Source organism: Capsicum annuum, chromosome 8, assembly GCF_002878395.1.
Source record: "Capsicum annuum cultivar UCD-10X-F1 chromosome 8, UCD10Xv1.1, whole genome shotgun sequence".
NCBI lineage: Eukaryota > Viridiplantae > Streptophyta > Magnoliopsida > Solanales > Solanaceae > Capsicum > Capsicum annuum.
Genome location: NC_061118.1, coordinates 171377395 through 171399240, shown reverse-complemented (window position 1 = coordinate 171399240; position 21846 = coordinate 171377395). Strand labels below are relative to the sequence as shown.

Here is a 21846-nt window from a genome sequence, read left to right as displayed (position 1 = left end):
TTGATCATTTACTAAAAATTAGATTCTATATCACTTCAAACCAAAGTTGGTTAAAAAGGATGTTATTTGTGATAGAAAAAAAAAAAATCAACCGAGAAACAAAAACATTACCAAAGATAGGCTGTTGCTACCCTTAGGCCAACATTCTCTTTACCATAAATTTTGATGTTGGATGTGTTGTATAATATCTTGGCTAAATACATAGATTGCCCCTAATCTACTCTCGATATATCTTTAGCTACCTAAACGAAATTCATTTACTTATGAACACATAATCTAATACTCTTTTCGTTTAAAAAAGAATGATTTACTGTGACTTGACACAAAATTTAAGAAAATAAAGAAATTTTTTGAATCTTGTGATCCTAAAAATTTGAAATTAAAGTATTGCCAAAAAAAAAGGAATTAATTTTTTTTAAACAGATGAAAAAAAAATATATATTATTTTTTTTTTTTTTTTGAAACTGATGGAGTACTAAAACTGTTTTATATGAACAAGCTAATCATTTTTAAGCGAGCTCTAGCTCCTAATTCGACCCATTATAATAAACGGATAATTGAACTTTATTTTATTTTAAATTTATTGGCAGGAATCTACGAATGAAAAGCACGGAACTCAATAAAGCAAGAGATATAATTCATGCTATTCAGAGTAAAGTAGAAAGATCTAAGGTTAAAATTTTTCAAATTTTCAAATTATCTTTTGAACGCATATGAACATGTGCTACATAACGTAGAACCATAAAGTTTATTGGGTACAAGCTCTTTAGCAAACTTTTCTTTGCTATAAGAAAAAAATAAAATTTTGAAGTTAAAATTTAAAAATATGATTAAGAGAGTGTTTGGATAGGATTAAAATCTGGCCAAACTAGATTTTAATTATTTTTTTTTTAGCTCTTTTAGGTGTTTAGTAAAATTAAAAAAAGCTTAAAAAAGCTAAAAGTAGATTGAAAAAACAAAAATTGAGAAACTGGATATCCCCATCTTTTTACTTTTTAGATTAATTTTTTTTTAGATTTGACCAAAACATTTACCTTTTTATCTCCTATATTTTCTTCTAATTCCAACAATACCTTAAACTTTGTAGCTCTTATTGTTTTTTCTTTCTTTTTATTTTTGCCGTTTTTTTCATTTTTTTCTTCCAATTTTCTCTTTATCTTTCTCCTTTATTTTCAGAGAATCCATCATTACATAAGAAAATACTCAAAAAATTTATCGTCAAAGCGAGCTTGTGGTAAGTTTTTCTCTATACGTTCGTATAGAATCTCTGCATTTTATTTAAATTTTAAAAATTGATTCTTTTTAATAGTTTGTTTCATTCCTAAAGATTTTTTATTGTTTACAAGCTTGAAATATTACAATATACTACTATATTTATATAAAAAATATCTTAAAATTTTTTATTTTTTAATATTTAAAAATAAAAAAATAACTTATATTTATAAATTGACCTGGCATAATCACTTTACGTTGAAAGTGTATTTAAATAGAAATTATTTTTGAAGTATTAGAATTAAAAATCATAAATAATTCACGTTATTATGTGTTAACAAATTTAAGGATATTTAAGTCATTTTGAAAACAAAAAAGTGATTGACAACACTTGTTTACCAAACACATCAACAGATTTTTTTTCAGTTTCAGCACTTCTATTCAAACACTTATTTGCTTAATTTAAAAGCACTTATTTTAAACTTTTAATCACTTAAGTTAAAAAATAATTTTTTTAATCATTATCCAAACGTGCTCTAAATTTTGTTTGGATAAGTATTTTACTTGAAAAAAATTAAAATTACGCAAGTAATATTCCAAAAAATCAGATATTGATGTATGCATCTTTGAGAACTTGAGAAAAAGGATCTAAGCATCTTTGAGAATATGAAAAAAGGATCTAAGCATCTTTGAGAAGTCGAACAGTTTTGATGATTAAAATAAGATAATATTTTAAATAATTTTTTGAAAATTTAATTCATAATTTATAACCAAACACTAGCTAAATGTTCTCTCCGTGTCAACAAACAAGAGAATTTATAATCATCTTTTTAAAACAGGCAGCATAAAATTTTTCATGAATTAAAGGGAACTCACATACACATTCTTTCATGAAATAAATGAGACACACAAATTCTAGTGCTCATTGTTAAGCTATAGTACTATGCTAAATCGATACGTTTTGAAAAGTCGAATATCCAAAGCTAAAGGGCCCCATTAATTAGTACACTCTTCGGTGGTGCGCCTCATTCTGCCATGGTGGACCCTCACAACAATCACCGCTCATTTTTATCCATATAAAATTCTAGAAATATCAGAAAACCAAAGCACCGAATTAGATTCACCTTCCACCAAATGGACCCTAGAAAAAAAAAAAAAAAAAACAATTCACGCGAAGATACATCGGTCAAAAGTCGGTCACCACTTTATCAGCTAAAAGAAAACAACAAAATAATGACTTATAAACAAATCGAGATAAGATGGAAATCTATTATCTTATTTAATTGTAGTAGTCTTAAGATTAAAACATAAACTGGTACAAGCCAAACCAATACCAATTACAGCAAAACCCTAGACCCTTCAACCCGACCCAACCCAACCAAACAGTAAACATAGATTAAAATTAAAAACAAAGGCCTAAAACGGCGACTCAAATATTAGGACTGATAATAACACTAGATCATCATCATCAAGGGTCCATCAGATCTAGCAGAGTTGACCACAGTCAGCAATCACAACAGGCTTAGAGCACCTTCCAGAGCTGGATCCAACAGCTTCAGCCTTCTTAATCACATCAAATCCTTCAACAACCTGACCAAAAACAACGTGCTTTCCATCAAGCCATTCAGTCTTAGCAGTGCAGATGAAGAATTGTGAACCGTTGGTTCCAGGTCCAGCATTAGCCATGGATAGAACTCCAGGTCCGGTGTGCTTCCTCTTAAAGTTTTCATCAGCAAACTTAGCGCCGTAAATCGATTCTCCTCCAGTACCGTTTCCGGCGGTGAAATCACCTCCTTGACACATGAACCCTGGGATCACACGGTGGAAGGTGGAGCCTTTGTAGTGCAAAGGCTTACCCATCCTTCCGACGCCCTTCTCGCCGGTGCAGAGTGCACGGAAGTTTTCCGCCGTCTTAGGAACATCGTTGGCGAACAGCTCCATCACGACGCGTCCGGCCGGTTGGCCGCCGATGGTGAGGTCAAAGAAAACCTTTGGATTTGCCATTCTCTTTTTTCTCTCTAGAAATTTCTCAAGCTTACTGGGTACGATTGTGCTTAGGGTTTAGGCGAGGCGGAATGTTATATAGGACGATGTGAAAGCGGATAATTTATTGGAAGATAATCACAGCCGTTAGATGGGACAGGTGTCAGGATCTTGGAGAGTTTGTTAGAGAGGGGACTTGGGTTAAAAGTCACCGTGGTTGGTGAAAAGTTTACCATAGTTAGTTAGGGATATGGCTAATCACGTGATATATGCGTCACTGATGCTAATGGGCCGTTTTAAAGGCGGCAACGGAATCTACTAGCCCATTTATAAGCCCAAGCCCTTTTTGAATGATGAGCCCAAACATTTTGTTGGGCTTTGTGTGTATAGGCCGCAGGAAATCCACTGTACGTGAGAATGTTGATCTCTCTACATTTGATGAGCCCAAATGCATGAATTGACATGGCTTCTCTACATTTGTAGTTTCATTTTTGATCTGCTTTGAATTGCATTTATTTGAGTTGAGGTTGTATCGGAAACAACCTCTTTACCGCTCGAGGATTGGGTTAACGACTCTGCCGGAACCATGGAAAAAGTATTTGCTACTACTTACAGCGATCCATTTACTTGTCTTGCTACTTCAGAATTGTTCAGTGGACATTTGAAGTCGTACTTCTCTCTACAATGTTGGTACACTATTCTTTCCCCGGACTCCAGTGGTGTAATTACACTGTGAATAAAGATTATATCGAATAATTATAAACGGCTTATAATCTTTTACCTCTCATAATTATCAATCTATATATCTCTCTCTCTATATATAAAGGAGACTTATAGGCATGCTTATGTGGCATTCCTAATAGGCCAAGAAAATATTTATCTTTTTTCTCCTTTTTTTTTTTTTGTCTTCCTTCATTCTTTTATTAATTTATTAGTTTATTTATTATTAATTAAAAAATTATATCATATTTACCACACCTAATTATAACTCATGAGTTATAAAAAAACCTCTATCTATTTGTATTCTCACTCAATAACATGTCTTTTCAATTTTTTCTACCTATTATTAGGATTTGATCAATCTTTAAATAACAATAATTTATAGAGTTGTCGGATGTTCATTTCCATTTCTCCTTCTTCTTTTTCTATTAGTATATATCTTTTTCTCCTTTTCAATTTTTTTCACATTATGTTCATCAATCATGTGTTCAATAACTTAAAAGAGGGAACATTAAAGATGTAATTTACAATATGACTACTATGATGAAGAGCATAGACATATTATTCAAATTTTCTTCTTGCGTCATAAGAACCAAACACAAGTTCACCCAAGATGAAGAAGGAAGCTTGATGGCGGCATAAGATTCATCAAAGAGAAAATGACCAAATTATTCTCATATAAGTTCATCGTCAAGAAGAAGATGAATCTATAATGCATCAAGAGAGATGGTCATATTAGTTCAGAAAAGTAGAAATTTTCTAATGATTTATTAATAAATATAGATGTCCTTATTGTTGCTTATTTTAGTATTTTTAATTAACTATGCCACCAAATACAAGATATGTACTCTCCAATAACAACATTTGATTACAAAGTTTTACACTTTTTATATACTATTATTTTACTGCTAACATAAAATTTAATTATTATATTATCTTTAAATATACAATCTCTATTTATATATAATTGTGGTATATTAGAATGTATATAGCTCTTTGATTAAAAATTCATTTTTTGTTTGTTTTTTTCCTCCCTTTCTATTTTTTTTAAAAAAGTTATCTTATGAAATTTTATTCTATTTAATTTGTGTTTCATTGTAAATTTTAAAAATTACTTTGTTAATCCTCTTAATTACACCGCATTTTTTTCTCTTTTCATTATTAATCCTCTTAATAGTAATTTTCTATCATCATAATAATAATCATCTTAACAATAATTTTCTATCATCATATATTTAAGGTAAAAAAAAAAAGAGTAAGAGGGAAGAAAAATTTTTACCAATGAATTTTATGAATTTGTGGCAAAAAAGTTCAATATTGTACTTTTTTTAAAAAAAAACATTTTTTAGACTTAGATTTTAAATAAAATAGAAGTTATGAAAGTATTAACAAAGTAAAGTTAAATACTTATAAATATCTATAAATAAGGTGATGTAGCTTTTTTTATCACATAAAAAAATCATATATTTAATTTTCGACACATCTTTTATTATGTATATTGTCATTTGCTAGTGATGAAAATAATTTCAATAATATTATTTCTTGCATTAATTAAGTGAGACTCTTAAATTTTAATAAGTTTAAATTTCTCAAATTACTTGAAGATTACTCCACTAGAATTTCTTGGAACTTATAATTTTTTTTACCTTTTTTTTTGGATGTCTCTCTTCATTTTACTAAATAATAATAATAATATAATATTCTACTAACTAATTGAATTAAAAAATACATCATCTCAATACAATTAATTAAGTAAAAAGTATTGTAATCATTGTGGCTTTTAATAATTCATCTGATGAAAATTTAGATTACAACAATAACTGTTGTGATAACTCAACTAATAAAAATATAAGTTAAAACTCTAGAATATGAAAAAATAGTAATGGTTCATTAAAGTTGCAAATGTTAAATTAAAATAATTAGAAGCAGTAATACTAATTGTCTTTTTCTTCATAATCCATCTTTCTCCCCTTTGAAATTGCAAAGGTTGAATTGATAATTCTCAATTTTTTTAATTTTCTTTTTGGTTATTAGTTCACTGCTTTGATTGAGATTACTATCAAATTTCAATCTCAATTATGACATTCAACAAAACTGTATTCATTGAATTTTTGTTGTTGCTAAAGAAATTTGAGTATTCAAGATCTATTTTCACTATTAAAGATATATGTTCATTTTATCTTATGAAAGAAAATTTAAAAAGATTTTGAATGTCACAAAAAAATAAATTTAATGAATATATGATTTTTCCTTCTCTCTCATATCTATGGTAACTTCTTCCTTGAATTAATATTATAACGGTTAAAAGTTAAGGCATACCAATTATTGTATGTATTTAACTATCCAAAAGTGATTAAAATATTTTACATAAAAGCACCTTAACATTTTCATGTAAAAAAAAAGACCTTAAATGTACTTAACTTTTAAATTTAATTAAATATTAAAAAATTAAATCATAAATTTAACAAATCTTTCATGACCGCATAAGGCAGGACAATTTCATGATCGCGCGAAGCGCGGCTAACTTCACTAGTATATATATAAAAGAGACTTATAGGCATGTTTATGTGGCATGCTTCATAGGCCAAGAAAAATATTTATCTTTTTCCTCCTATTTTTGAGCTTTTTCAATATTTTACAATTCATTATATTTATGAAGAAAAAAAATTGCACATTGAATAAGGAAAATAAATGGCTACTAATTGAGCAATTTATTTTTGTCTATTCATATTCTATTTTTCATACTATATATAATCTTTTCATTTTTTGGGAGGGTCTTATGACATTTTTTTCTCTTCTCCTTTATTTTTTTCTTTCTTTTTTGTTTTAGTTTTGTTTTATATCTTTGACTTTAATGTATATTATCATCATCTTATAAAAAGGATGATGAAGATGAAGTTGTTTGATATAAAGAGGTAACAATAGCATTTTACAATATTGTCATATGTATACTAATGTGTGACTTAAATCTCATTCTTCGTATATTTAGTGTTTGGTTGGTATATTTTATTTTTGATTGACTTTGATTCTATTAATATTTAAATTATAATGCAAACTTTGAATATTGATTACAAAGATCTAATCTTTCCTTCTTTTTGTAGGTTACTTATTATTGTCAAAATAATGATTTGTTTTTAAGATGAAACTGCTTATCCAATGGAAGGTTTAGTAATGCAAAATACAATTTACTTATTATGTTTGCAAGTTGAAATTTATTGTTGGAGGGCCTGCTCCTTAATCAGTCTTTGTTTTGAGCTCTTAGTGTAGAAAAAACTTTAGTAGGAGCGATATCTTCGAATGAATCCTATCCGGTGTGAATCCGCATTAATCGGACTCGAATGGAGGTTTCAAGTACTAGATGAGAAACTTAAAAAAGAAAAATAAAAACTTATCGCGGGAGGTTTTTAGGTCAAATGGATTCGTAATTGTCCCATACTGAGATGGTACATACTCTTCAATTTTTAGAGAATTCAAATAAAATAGAAATAGAAATATCAATTTATCAAATTATTGTTCTCCATAACTTTTACTTGATGCTAGGCATCTCAACAGTTTCTCTTTATAAAGAAAGATCTTCTCCATCTTTGTTCAAATATATATGTTACATGGTTAGACTTTCGTCTTCTTTAATTATTGTTACAATTCATTAGCTTGCTATGATGAATATATATTGCTTATATTATTTTATAGCATTCTTCTTTATGTCATTTTTTGAAACGCTTAAAGTTATTTAAAAAACAAATATATAAGAGGTGAAATTCACTTCTTTATGGCCTCCAATTGTATCTATTCTTTTTTTTTTTTTTTTTATATTGTTGTCTCCATTTCACTATATAATGATAACATAATAATCTATTTTAAAGTATTTTTATTTTTCTTAAATAATTTATTTGATAAGTCATTTTCATAACTTACACCACTTCACATTCCCATAACTTCTATTCTAATAATATCCATTAATTTTGTGCTTTTAACTCACATATTACCATCTTTCTAACTCATGCTCTTAATAATTTTCACTAAAGAAAATTAAGAGTTGTAAATGGACAATTAAGGATCATCATATATACAGTATTTTAATTCTACATAAAAAGTCTTGTGTAGTTATTTTAATCTTGTAACGTATAATATTGTACACTTCAGAAACATATGGAGAAGGAAGTTATGAAATGTTGAAGAAGGTTTTGAATTTTGTTGATAATCCGGTACGGTGCAGAGGAATTATGGATATTTACTCAAGGATCTACTTAATTTTTTCATGCTTTTTGATTAAAAAAAAATACATTATTTCAAATTAAAATCTCAATTTCATTGAATGTGAAATAGAAATGAAATAAAATTGTTATTAGAGAATATATTTTAACTCATTGATAAAGAATATATTATCCATCATTTAATAAATGTTAAATTATTAAATTTTATTTTTTCTTTTATGAAAGAAAAATATTCTTCATAATATAATTATAACAGGTTATAATATTGCAAATAGATAATAAACCTAAAGTGAATATAAAATTAATCAAAAAACAATTAATTCTTTATCACCGAGCGTTTATCATAGAAAAGTACTTGTAGAAGATTATAGCTGGACAAATTGAGTGGAATTAATTAGGACTATTTAGGAGTAGTTCCCAAAGCAAATGAATTACTCCATTCTCTGTTAATTGCTGAATCATGGATTGCTAATCATAGGAAGAATGTTAGTAGTAGTTTTAGCTAAAATACAAGTACAGTAGGTAGGAATTTAGTGGTATTTGTCGGTAGCCGTGGAATGTGCTATATAATTAATTGCAACAGAAAATGAGCATTTAAGCCAACAATGATTATGATTAAGATTGATAGAAACATCTGAGGTGTAATCCCTATCAATCCCCAATGATCAGTGAATATTGTTGTACTATATGGATTATTATGCTTTCGTCAGTATCCTAATACTGACATTAGAAAGGACTAGTAGAAGTTTCCATGAATAACAGTAGAAATGACTAGTAGAAGTTTACGTGAATAACTAAAACGAACAAGTACAAGTTTCCATGAATGAGAAAAAAAACAATAACATAACAAGAATATTAAAAAGATACGTTCTTGAACGTATACATAGTCTAGCATACAACGATTATTCACCGGATCATGATTCACTTGAAGATATACAAACATTTGCATGAAAACTCAACTAAATAAACCAACAGAATGAAATTAACTATCTTTTCTATTTTCTCTGGTCATTTCCTTTTGATATTCTCAAGGATCATATCTCTTGAATATTTCTGTGGTCGATTATTATTTCATAAATTGCAAATAATTTTCAAGGCTACATGCACCCAAAGGAACTCTTCAATTTAATGTTTTGGTCTATGGGTGAGGAACCTTAGGAGGAAGTGGTGGGAAGAGTGGATGGTGGAATGGAGGAAGTTTAGGGAATGGTTTAAGTGGTGGGCATGGCTTTTTGTAAATTGGAACGGGTGGTGGCAGAGGTTTTACGTAAACTGGGACTGGAGGAGGAAGTGGCTTCACTATTGGTGGCTTGTAAATTGGAACAGGTGGTGGCAGAGGTTTTACGTAAACTGGAACTGGAGGCTTCACTATTGGTGGCTTGTAAATTGGAACAGGTGGTGGCAGAGGTATATGGTGGAATGGAGGAATTTTAGGGATAAGTGGTGGGCATGGCTTTTTGTAAATTGGAACAGGTGGTGGCAGGGGTTTTACGTAAACTGGAACTGGAGGAGGAAGTGGCTTTACTACTGGTGGTTCTGGTTTGGGCTTGGGTTTGTAAGTTGGAACTTTAGGGGGGCATGGCTTTTTAACTGGAGGAGGCTTTGGTTTTGGAACTGGAGGTTCTGGTTTCGGCTTGTAGACGGGAACTGGAGGAGGCTTTGGTTTCGGCTTGTAGACGGGAACGGGAGGAGGAATTGGTTTTGGTTTGTAAACAGGAACGGGAGGAGGAATTGGTTTTGGTTTGTAAACTGGAACGGGAGGAGGAATTGGTTTTGGTTTGTAAACAGGAACGGGAGGAGGAAGCGGTTTTACTACTGGTGGCTCTGGTGTTGGGTTGTAAACGGGAACCGGAGGAGGAAGTGGCTTTACTACTGGTGGAGGACATGGCTTTTTGAAAAGGGGAGGAAGAGGTGGAATAGGGAAAGGGTGGCCCCAGTGGTTCAATGGTGGCCATGGTGGGAACTTCTTCATCCAAGGGTGATCTTTTGGGAAAGGTGGCAATGGTGGGTACTTGAAGTGAGGCCACAAGAAAGCAGAAGTGCACAAGGGTGTTGAGAACTTAAGGTTTCCAGCTGGTTTCAATGTGTGTTTTCCATCAGTTTGGATGGCCACAATCTTGGAGGATTCGATGCCGTTGTGTGCTGGACATGGTGCAGCTGATGCACTGTGTAATTGAGCATAGCATTCCTCTTTCAGCTTGCCATCTTTCATCATCTCCTTAGGAAGTGATACTTCAAACTTGCCATCTTTGTCAAGCTCTCCTTCACCCCTTGTTTTGATCTCTCCATTCTCAAGCTTGCAGTCAATGCTTACATGAAGTCCTGAAACCAATAATATAACATGGTTACGGAAATCTAATAAGAAGATCTCAGACGCGTTAAGAAAATGAACTTTGAACCTAACTTCGTCAAAAGCTAGCTCAAGAAGTAAGGATCTTTCAAAACAATGTGTGACACGTCATACTCTTGCATGCTCAAGACCGGACATCTAGAGCATGGATAAGAAAATGTGTGATCCAACGTTTGAAACATAATAACATGGATGAGTCTGGCTCGGATATAATGTGTAGAAAGTGGACATTGCGCTTAACTCAAACTCCATCATATAAAGAGACAATAACTCATTCCGTCGCCCGTTCATTGTAAGACAGTTATTCAGTTAACAAAACATGCATTTACACTAAATTGGAAATAACCTGAGAGAGCATGAATGGTGTTTATGTTATTCTCTTTACAATCAGCACATTCTCCAAAGCCAACCACCTTTATTGTCTTGTCATCAGCAATGCAGAAACTACAGAGGAGTAGTAAAGACAGGGACAGTCCCATAAGGACTCTGCCACAAAGGGACTGAAGCCCCATTCTGTACATAAAAGAAAAATGTTTTTAACTTCTGAATGGTGTTTGTCTCAACTGACTAAAGGGTATATTTATAGTACTTGTTACTTACCAACAAGTAAAGAGAAGTATATTTTTTTATGACTGTCTCACCGGCACGTAGTTAAGGTCTTCACATGAGTTTAGGTCCCATGCTCTTGATTTTTAATGAATGGCATAAAGATTATAAAATTGAAAGGTGATTTTTGTAAAAAAAAAAAATTAAAAAGAAAAAATAAATAAATTTCAGCAATGGGTGGTCACAGGCAATAGCTAGCTGTTTGATAAAACGCCATTATCATCATTCAATGAGATTTCCAACTGTACAACAAGTCTCTTTTCTATCTGTTAACCTACTTTGTTAGCTCTCATTTATAACACTTATTTTACTGAAAATCCTCAGTTATATGTGAAACTTTGACTGCTTTTTGAATATAATTGTTGTAATGAATTAATGATATGATTGCCAGTCTTTGTATTGCATTTTTTATTTGGTTTTGAATTGAATAGAATGGGGCAGGTAAATGTTGGCATTTATAGTGAGTAACAAAAACACGTTCTCTCAATCTTCACGTGAATTATTTGACATTTATCAACTAACTTCTACTACTGAAAATTATAGAGCAAAATTATTGAATTAATCATTAAGAAGGGAAATCCATGATTATTTTATGTATTATTGAATCCTAGAGTATTTCTACCATAGCTGTATCCTCCTCCTAGAGTTCAATAACATTCAATCTTGCAGCTTTTGCATTGCCTAGCTGCTGTGGTTGAGCCATATTGATCCAAAGTGGTAAATGAATCTCCTCTACAAGAAAATAGATTGTGGTGAGATGGTCGGAATCCCTCCACCGGTAATCAGAGGTCTTGTGTTTGAGTCTTTGGGAATGGAAAAAATGGGTCTTGTAGTGTATGATTCGGATTTAGTCGGGACCTAGTGTGAGTACCAGACACCGTGTGGAAAATAAAAAAAAAAAGGGATCTTTTTTTTATGGATCAAATCTCATTAATACAAGGAAAGCTTTTGGTGCAATGGCGAAGACTCAGAATATTTTCCGTCATTTGTTGTGCGAATAAAGTTTCACATTGAGACACATAAGGTGTAATGATACTCTTAATGGCGAAGGCTCTAAGAATAATTTCCGTCATTGAGTAGACTCTAATTTCATTATCTGCAGTCTTGCTCTGCCTAGATGTGTTGGGGTGTGCGAATAAATTTTCACGTTGAGACACATAAGGTGTAATGAAACTCTTAACGGCGAAGGCTCAAAGAATACATTCACTGATTTCATTATCTGTTGTCTTGCTCTACCTAGATGTGTTGGGTGCGTGAATAAAGTTTCACATTAATACATACAAGGTGTAATGGGGTAAGCCATTTTCAGTTAAACCATGTAGAGTTGACATAAAGTGAATAACATCACACCATATTATTGTATTGGTTTAGCCCGACAATTCGTTCTTTTTATCCACAGTTGATATGAAATCCTAACTTACAATATTGCAGTAATCTGGGTTAATTATAGGGTAAGCTAATATTTTGTTAATTACATATGATTACCCCCTTTTATGGCTTTTAAAAATTGCACATTATCTCCCCCTTAACTTAATGAAAAACAAAAGGTATTATTTTCTCATGTGATTATTCAACTAGTAGTTATTATTGGAACAATAGAAATAAACTCGAAGCAAAAGCGTTGTATTTGAGAAGTTCATAAACAGAAGCTATTGGACAGTTGAATTAACAAAGATAGGCTTGACATATTTTGGTTCATATCGTAAAACCGAATTGATTTTGGCTTTTTGATTTTTGGGATCGATTTCGATTTAAAATTTTAGCAATTCGGTTAAACGGTTCGATTTTTTATTTTTCAAAAAAAAAAAATCGGTTAGACCGAAAAAACGAATATATATATGATTTGTATAAATATATAATAAGTAACCCAAACTTATGCATAATATAGTCATGTATTAGTTAAGTTTATGGTTATTTCACTTCAATTCATACATGTTGAGTTATTTCTATTTGAAAATGAAAAACAGGTTTGAACAAAATCATTTTTCTAATTATCAATTTTAAATGGTCAGTCATGACAAAGAAAGACTTACTACTACTTTAATCTTCAAAACCGAAATAAAAATTTGAAATAACCAAATCGAATTTGTAAGAATCGAATCAAACCGAATTCATTTCTATTTGATTATGATTGTCATTTTCATCAATTTGAACCCTGAAAAATCAAACTAATATCAAACAATCAAACCGAACAAATCGAATCTCCAGCCATACACAAAGAAATGCAAAAAAAAAAAATATGAGTAATTTGTTCTCCCTTGAAGGAAAACTTGAGTATAAAGAAAAACAAAACAAAAAGGGTAGAAACTCTTTGTTTATACTCCCTCCGCTAAGTCGCCATTTTTTTTGTTTCATTCTAAAAAGAAGGCTCTTTTTCCTTATTCACTATTTAAAATATAATTTTATTTATAAGGTTTCACTTAATGAAAAATTTTAGTAATTTATTTTTTAATAAAGAATAATTTGATAATTATGATTAATTTTTTTTTTAATTTCTTTAAATTTTATATCTGATTAAAATATGTCATATAAAATAAAACGGAGAAAGCAAATTATTTAGCATGACCCTACAAATTAAATATCACCTCTACCTCGTGGCCGCTTCTTCCCTATCTATTTCTGACACACAATCGCTCCAGGAAAAGTTACTTTCATAATTTTGACTTTTCAGCTTTTTTTTTTCTTCTTTTATTGACTTATGTACCACTAAATTTGTCTAATTATATGACTCATTTCTACCCTAATCTTAAAATATAATTAATACACACTAACTTGTCTAATTATATGACTCTTTTCTACCCCCTCTTAAAAAATAATTGAACAAGTTGATTCCAGTGGTGCACAGCCAAATGATTGATGTGTCTTACTTCAGCTAGATTACACGAATTTGAATGCCAATAGCTTGATGACACTAGGATTGTAAGGATCGGATCTAGTATTAATCATTAATCATAAATTTTGAAAAACAAAAATCATTATATGGATTGCTTTCTCCTATAACGCGTCTTATTAGGTGAATTTAAATTACTCAAGATTTCTAGACGAATTTCTCTTTTAATGTGTTATATGAAAAAAATTTTATTAGTCAAGAACATTACCTGACACTAGATGGAAAACAAAATTTGCTAGTAATACTTTTTGGGTCATGCATGAGCAGTTAATGGAATGGATATGTTCGTTGGCAATATGTCTACACTAGTTCAAATCTAATTCGTCGATTTGCCATGAAACGATATAACCCTCTTCATACTTTATAAATACGTGACTAGGAGGTAAAACATTCATAAATATTGAACAATAAATACAATTATTATTATATGTTAATTTGAAATTACTATAGAACCATTTGAAATTTATATCTTGAATCCGCCTAAGTAAATGATTCACCAAATAATTAAGCATGCTTTCATTGGAATACGATTTCCCACATGCAGTGTTGTACACTTGTCTTAAGCGAAAAATTAATTAGTGACGTTAGAAGGTTTGTACATATGTTGTCAATATTTATTCCATTGTACGAAGAAAATATGAATTTAAGGCATGGCGTGCAATATTCATTTTTAACTGTCAATGGAAAATATTTGACTTGATAAAGAATTAGTCACTTAAATTTGTCAGAATATTTTGTCACTCCAACTAAGTCATGTTTTAATCAAACAACTCAACTCTTAATAAAGTGTTTCAACTAGACACTTCTATTTTAGTTTTGAATTATTTATTTCTTGTGTATATTTTCATTCATCTATTAGGTAGTTAAATTAACCACATAAAATATATTATTTCCTTCCATTATACACATCTCTCAATAAGCCATAAAATTCCAAGCATTTTCTACTTGAGATTGATGACTTAACTATTTAATAGGCGAATAAAAAACACACGAAAATGTGTTTTACAAAATTTGAATCGAAAGTATCTACTTAAAAGTTATAACACTAAGTTAAGATGTTCAATCAAAAATAGAACTTAGTTCGTGTATTTAAATGAAATATCCCGACAATTTGAAGTGTTGAACACGGTATTATTTATTAAGCCAAAATATTTTCAGACGGCGGCGAAGAAAAGATATCGTGGGGTGAAAATGAGTGAACAAATATTTTTTCCTTTCTATATTTCCCCTTTACCATGATTTGCTATAGAAAATATGTGAGTTAGCAGAGATTTGCTCTCCTTGTTTTTTGTCAAAGAAAAGGAAATTTCTTCAACAAATTTTCCCTCCTGTCCAACCAAAAAGAGGGAGGAAAATGATATCTCACGTTTAGCAATTAGTTTTGTGAGGATCCACAATTAATGGTAGCTCTACTTGTTTTCTGTAGCATGTGATGCTTAATTGCACTTTCTATTTAGAGCAACGAAGTGTGGATACTAAACATCCAGCAAAGCCAGAAAATAAAATATCTTTATTGATATCTTTTGCTAAATGTCATAATAATGAAACAGGGCTTAGTGATCTGTATATTGATGTGATATGCTTTTGACATAAGTTAGGTGTTCACATTCTCATGGTCCAACCTATCGCTGTTTTTGTTAGGTCTCAACAACATTAAAATATGTAAACCTTCCTTACCGACAACCAAATCACGGAACTATTCCAACTCAACAACAATATACCCAATGTAATCCCACAAAATGGGGTCTAGGGAGGTAGGATGTACGCGACCTAATCTCTACCTTACAGGTAGAGTGGGCTGCTTCCGACAGACCCGTTGAGGAACTATTCTAGCTCAAAGAAACAAAAGAGAAAAGGTAAATTTCTTGCAAGGGAAAAATGAGAGTGAATTTGACAAAATTGTTTCTTTGCATACTTGATACCCAGTTAGTTCATTGCCAGTAAAAAATGGAGGTTAATAAGTTATACCTCATGCTACAACAGTGAAGCAGGTCTAACAATTCTAATTTAAACCCTCACGTTTGGAGATCTCATAGCCGAACTCAGGATTGTAGACTTATCATACTGCTTCATACAGCTAAAACTAGTGATTTGACGCCATTCACTTCTTCTTCTTCGACTTGTTGGCCTGCGACTGAGTAAATGCAGTTCCCTTGAAAAACAGAATAGGACAAGTTAGTCGGCAAATTTTTCAAGCCCCCATCCAAAAATAAAAATAAGCATAGGTAAAATATTTCCAGAATAATACACCAAACAATATAATAAACCACAAACCTGCAACCATTCGTCCGTGGATGCATCAGTTGTTGCAGTTCCAACTTCAACCTTTGCCTTCGGTGCTTTCTTAGTTTTCTACACACATCCAGATAAGAAAAGAGAATGATTCATAAGGAAACAAAAGAACTAGAATTCACAAGCTTAAACCCCTGATATGTTTATTGATGACAAAAATTTAAAGATATTTGTTCAGAAAATAGCACAAAATTGCACGCAAGTATTTTTAATTTTTCTTAGGTCCAGCTGCTAGGCAAATCATTTTGGTATCATATGTACTGCCGTGCGTCATTTAGAAGCAGATTTCTTTTGACATGAGACATGTCAAGAGGATAGTGATGCAAATCTAAAAACAATAACCCCAGACACTAACTACTTGTGGCCCCTTATAAAATAACCGAGGTTTTTGAAGAACATTTTTCCCACCTTACAAAGGAATATAGTTAAGTATAAGCACCTTTGAGAGATTTTGCATCTGACCACGGATCCAGAACCCGATAAGGACAATGAGGGCTACTCCAAGACAAAACAAGAAAACAGACTCAACACTGAGAAGACCACCAGGTTCAGTCACTTCAATAGTTCCATTGTAGAACACATTTTGATAAGCGTTCTGGTCTATCTCGTAAATAATTGTGCCAACAAGATCAAAACTTCCAGGCTGAAACATGACAAAACAGAGTTATCAGTACTGTGAGAATTGAGTGAAGGCAAATTATATGAAAATAAGCTGGACAATATTTTCCTTTTAAATGATGAGAGACAATGATAAATATGCTGTCTAAACAAACCTGCATAAATTTGCTGATAGCAAATACATATGGAAAGGTAGCCTGAACTGACGGAGGAACTGTTGCATTGTTAAAAGCCTAGATATGAATGAACATACACAATTAGCCAATTCTCATATCCAAATCAAAGTAAACAAAGCATGAAATATCGAACAGATGTTTGAACAAACACATATAACACACAACAATCACAATAACGACAATGACAACAACAACAACAGTAAAACTGATAATAATGGTAACAGCAATAATAATAATAATAATAATAATAATAATAATTTTTAAAAAAGTTTCAGAAAATGTCAGTATAGATATTGGTTATTTAAAGCAGAAAACATCCCGTGGAAATATTTCTTAATCGCTACTTGTGACTACCAATTCTCATTACTAAGTATACCTTCAAGTAAACCAATACCCCAAGCCTTTTTTATATCACAAATTGCACATCAACAAAAAGCAGAACGATAATGATAACAATAACCACCACCACAGAGATAGAAAGCAGAAAGGAACCACCTCTGTGGGAATATTACATGAGCAAGCGACATGTGATTACTTATTGGCCAATTAATTCTCTACTTTTGGTAACATAAAATGTTGACCCTCACTGCTTCACCACATCTAAAATAGAAACCATTAGCCTGACCAATTGGAAATCTTGTTTAAGTGAACCACTGTTCAAGAGTTAAAGAACATCGAATAGTTCTCATGCTACTAAGCATATCTAAGTAGTAAATGCCCTTGTACTGAATTCACACTTTATTTTCAGGCCATCAATTATATCACTCAACTCCTTAAGCACATCTGTTTCACTCACATAAATCACAACTGACAGCCACCCCAACTAGTTTGGAATGACATAGTTGACAAAATCCAGAAGCAATAACTCATTATCTTTGGACCAGATATTTGAAAACCTTGTGAATACCATCACTCAAAATAAACACAATTCCCAAATGAAACTATCTAATTACAAGTCCAAAAGCCTGATGCAGATCAGATTTATAGACTTCGTCAGGATAATTCAGCTAATAAGACAATGCATCATGCCAATGATGGATTTTGGTGTGGGAGTGGAGGGGATGGGGCTGAGCCTGAGCTTACAGCTACTCAGCTACCTTACCCTTATCTTCCAGGGGATTAGTGACAACTGGTTCAGTATAAAATTGAGAGACATTGAGTGATTTATACCAATAAAACTGCAGAATACACAAGCTTAACAGAAGGGCTCGCGTTCTTGGCAACTATTGACTCCAACTCGCAATTGAGAAGAGAAGAAAAGCAGAGAACACAAATGAATGACAACTGATCTCAGTCTACCTTGAGAAAACAGGCAACACAACACAGATGTTACAATAATTTTTTTGTCTTAACCCGCTTTTAGCATTTAAAATAAATTCAAAATGATGCAGTTTAAAGAGTGCTCTGTAAATTTCCTAGGAATTCAGAACCGTGCAGAAGCTCTCGGTTGTAATTATCGAGTTTAAAACAGCTAAATTGCTTTTTGGCTGATGCTAAAGTGTATGGTACACTCAATTCTTTACAAGCAAGGCAAAGCATGTTAGCTCAATTGTTAGTTGATTTTGGAATCTCCTTCAGAATATAATTCATTTAAGAGCTTTCTGAATGCCCCCAAATAGTTTGAGTTCATCATATGTCAATACAGAGAAGTTTTATGTAAAAACTGGAATATTTTTATTTTTTGAACAGAAAAAATAGTGCTAAAGCAATTTCCCATCTGTTAATAGTATTCTTCTCTTTCCCATCTCCATGGTCAATGCCGGAGTCCAGCAGCTTAAAAAAAGGAAGACATGGACAGACCTTATTTATTCAGAATCTAACCAACAAATTGACAAGAAAGAACATAAATATTTAGAAAGCCTATCTCGCTCATTAGCAAAAAGGAGAGAAAATAAGGCATTTCCAAATAGCTTGTGAAATATAGTTTTGTTAGGAGAAGATGCAATGAAACTTGAACTGAACAACAGAAACTATTAAGTGCAAACATGATCAATATCAAGGAATATCTTCACGTAACATTGAAATATCATCACCAAAGGTGAATATAACAATACATGAACCCCAGCTTAAGGAACTGACAACTAGAGATACGAAAGAAAGAGAACACCTTTCAGATCACAAAAATTAGAAAATACTAGATGCAAACTAAAAAAACAAATAAAAGCTAAATAATCTAGAGAGAACAAAAGCCATTTTGTTAACTTAAATCAACATATTTCACCAAAAATTTTAGGGATCCATAAAGTGTGGTTAATGGAAAAGAAAGAAAGCCAACAATCACCTGAACAGAAAGATTTTGAACCAAATACCGATGATCAAAAGGAAGGTGAACACTGGCTTGGATGGCAATGATATTCAAATGAGATTCCCCTGTTTACATATTCCAAAGTAGTAAATAAATCCATTAGAGCAGACAAAAAGGGAGATGCTAACAGAACATTACTACTGAAAATCAAACACTAAATGGGCAAAGGAGAAGGAAAATACAGAATTACCATCATTTTTCATGCCAACCAACAGCTCACTCTCCTCACCAGCTGCCACTACTGCATCGACAATGAAAAACATGATTTAAGATACGCAAACCATTAACATCTACCTTTGCCAAAGCTAACTTAGGTAAAGAAACAGAGTAGAACGCCCAATTTAAATTTTACATTTGGAAGGATTTTTAGGGAAAACACAAACTGTTTCAACCCCAGCTGCAGGAGTATAACTCTCACTGCTAAAGTCTTGGACATCCTCACCGACAATTCCAAGATCCCCTCCTTCCTCAGTACCCTCAACCACTTCTGCCGCTGAGTCAGATTGACCTCTAGCAACTAAAAAGAAAAAGATCAACACCAAAAGAAACCATAATAAGCTTCACAAAATACAACCATAACAACGAAAAGAACAACTACCATGCCTCAATTAAAAACCACTTAAGGCTACCAACACGAATCAGCAACACACATGTTGCTCAAAATAACCTTTACATTATACCAGGTTAAACTGTAAAAAGAAATTCTCAGAGTCAACCTAATCAACATTACAAATATATCAGAAGGCACAAGAAGTACTCCTTCTGTTAACTTTTAACTTTTCACATTTCGCTTCACGAGAGTAAATTTGACTAATCTTCGGAGCTTGATTGAATTAGATTAATTCAATATTTGAAATTAGATGTTTAAAAAACTACACAAAAAATACTACTACTCGCAATCTTTCTCATCTCAATACGATGAAAAAATACAACTTAATATTTGTCATAGTTCATACAATTTAACTCTCAATAAGAAAAACATGACAACTAAAGTGAACGCAAGGATTATAACAATTAAGATCTAACTAAAACAATCGAGTGCACAATTTCATCAGGGAAACAGGCAATGCATGCATCAATTCCAAGTCATTTCATGTAACGAAACAACGAGAAGTTATGACAAGTTAAATACAATTAATTTGCCTATACAAAACTAGCAAACAAATTTCCATAATCAAAAGTCAACTTTCAATTCTGATGCTTATCATTTCCATAATCAAAATTCAAGCATAATACTTAATACTCCGGATTTACATCATATTCGAAAAAAGAAAACTACAAAATTATTTACAGTGAAACCCTTAGCATTAAATACTCAAACCTCGATTACATAGACGAGAGAATCTCAATTTCAAATATCAAATAAACAGAGTATTAAATAAATCTCCGTACATATAAGTATCAGTGAAATTGTGCATGCGAACGCCAAAAAAAAAAAAAAAAACACGCAACGGCAAGGGGATCTGTGATCTGAGAAGCAAACCTTGAAGAAATGATGAGGAGAAGAGAAGAAGAGCCAACACAAAGAAAGCCCTAATTTCCATTTTTGCGCCTTAGAGAGAGTGGGGAAGAAATCTAAGAGCTCTGGTCAGAGAAGAACACTGGATTTTTTTATTCTTTTTACGGGTAAACAAGGGATTTATTTGGCCCAAAATTCTGAATAACACACTTTGGGCTTGAAAGAAGAAAGAGTTACTGAAACAGACAAGTAGAGTAATAAATTGAGAAAAATCAGTATTTCTCACAAGATTTTGGTAATTAATAATTGAATTTGTGTGCAGTATTTAGTAGTATAAATTAATTTGCACCATTTATACTAGAAATTAACTTGTTATAGTAGATCGGTAAGTGATTTATTTCAATTTACTGTATAAGATTTGCTGCGAAGTACGAGGAGTTACTTGTAGTAACTTGCAAGTCAACTTAATTTGTTACCCTTTCCAATTCATATTAGTTACCCTATAAGAAAAAATTATTTTACTAAATTAATCTTATTGCTTATGTTTTGAAAATATAAATTTTAATTTATGCACTTTATTTATTTATTAATGATTGGAGTAGTATTAAAAGAATATAATAATATCCTCTTGATTTTATAAAAGGGTCAATTAAATTGAAACAAATATTTTAAAAAAGAAGGTCAACTAATATCAAACAGAGGAAGTAATCAATATTAATAAACTTTCTATAATAGGAGTAATTGATCTACATTTTTTAATCTACCATATTATTTTTATGAAGAGTTACCCATCAGTCAACCTGATACAATCATATAAAAATTTTACTAATAGCATACAAAACTTAGAAACTTCATAATCCAAACTTAATTTCTCGAAATTGACTGATGACACACTAATTTTCCCTATTATTATATCGGTTAAACTTCAGAAAAAGGTTCAGAAAAATCGATAAAAATCAGAGAGTATTAAACTAGATTATTAGCTTTACAAGCTTAAAGGTAAGATCTTATTAGTGACATC

General features: G+C 31.5%; 3 protein-coding genes across 5 annotated transcripts; all 3 read right to left on the bottom strand.

Annotated features, from left to right (window-relative positions):
* Positions 1–2467: 2467 nt before the first annotated feature.
* On the bottom strand, positions 2468–3953 carry LOC107852840 (peptidyl-prolyl cis-trans isomerase). Its single transcript, XM_016697881.2, has one exon. It carries the CDS (start codon positions 3214–3216, stop codon positions 2698–2700), a length of 519 nt encoding a protein of 172 aa, XP_016553367.1. The 5' UTR covers positions 3217–3953; the 3' UTR covers positions 2468–2697.
* A 4996-nt stretch (positions 3954–8949) lies between these two features.
* On the bottom strand, positions 8950–11161 carry LOC107852839 (proline-rich protein 4). Of its 2 annotated transcripts, XM_047395198.1 has the most exons (3): positions 10826–11138; positions 9539–10451; positions 8950–9469 (listed from the first exon to the last, which is right to left on the bottom strand). In XM_047395198.1, exons 1-3 carry the CDS (start codon positions 10998–11000, stop codon positions 9268–9270), a joined length of 1290 nt encoding a protein of 429 aa, XP_047251154.1. In that variant the 5' UTR covers positions 11001–11138; the 3' UTR covers positions 8950–9267. The 2 variants fall into 2 exon arrangements, with proteins under 2 accessions (XP_047251154.1, XP_016553366.2); XM_016697880.2 differs by having other exon boundaries at positions 8950–10451; positions 10826–11161.
* Positions 11162–15864: 4703 nt separating this feature from the next.
* Positions 15865–21094, bottom strand: LOC107852841 (translocon-associated protein subunit alpha). Of its 2 annotated transcripts, none has more exons than XM_016697882.2 (8): positions 20850–21094; positions 19719–19883; positions 19557–19607; positions 19343–19431; positions 17041–17118; positions 16707–16910; positions 16250–16327; positions 15865–16127 (listed from the first exon to the last, which is right to left on the bottom strand). In XM_016697882.2, the coding sequence occupies exons 1-8, from the start codon at positions 20908–20910 to the stop codon at positions 16077–16079; spliced, it is 777 nt and encodes a 258-aa protein (XP_016553368.1). In that variant the 5' UTR covers positions 20911–21094; the 3' UTR covers positions 15865–16076. The 2 variants fall into 2 exon arrangements, with proteins under 2 accessions (XP_016553368.1, XP_047251153.1); XM_047395197.1 differs by having other exon boundaries at positions 19343–19434; positions 20850–21068.
* Between the last annotated feature and the right edge of the window lie 752 nt (positions 21095–21846).

Bases quoted from the DNA above. Each gene is read 5' to 3' on its own strand.
- LOC107852841 (XM_047395197.1), bottom strand. From the start codon at position 20,910: ATGGAAATTAGGGCTTTCTTTGTGTTGGCTCTTCTTCTCTTCTCCTCA. The intron at 19,608-19,718 runs GTAAAATTTAAA...TTGTCGATGCAG, and splicing joins CCCTAAAAATCCTTCCAAAT to TAGTGGCAGCTGGTGAGGAG. The intron at 16,328-16,706 runs GTGCTTATACTT...GGATGTGTGTAG, and splicing joins AGATGCAAAATCTCTCAAAG to AAAACTAAGAAAGCACCGAA.
- LOC107852840 (XM_016697881.2), bottom strand. From the start codon at position 3,216: ATGGCAAATCCAAAGGTTTTCTTTGACCTCACCATCGGCGGCCAACCG.
- LOC107852839 (XM_016697880.2), bottom strand. From the start codon at position 11,000: ATGTACAGAATGGGGCTTCAGTCCCTTTGTGGCAGAGTCCTTATGGGA. The intron at 10,452-10,825 runs GTTATTTCCAAT...TATTGGTTTCAG, and splicing joins CACCATTCATGCTCTCTCAG to GACTTCATGTAAGCATTGAC.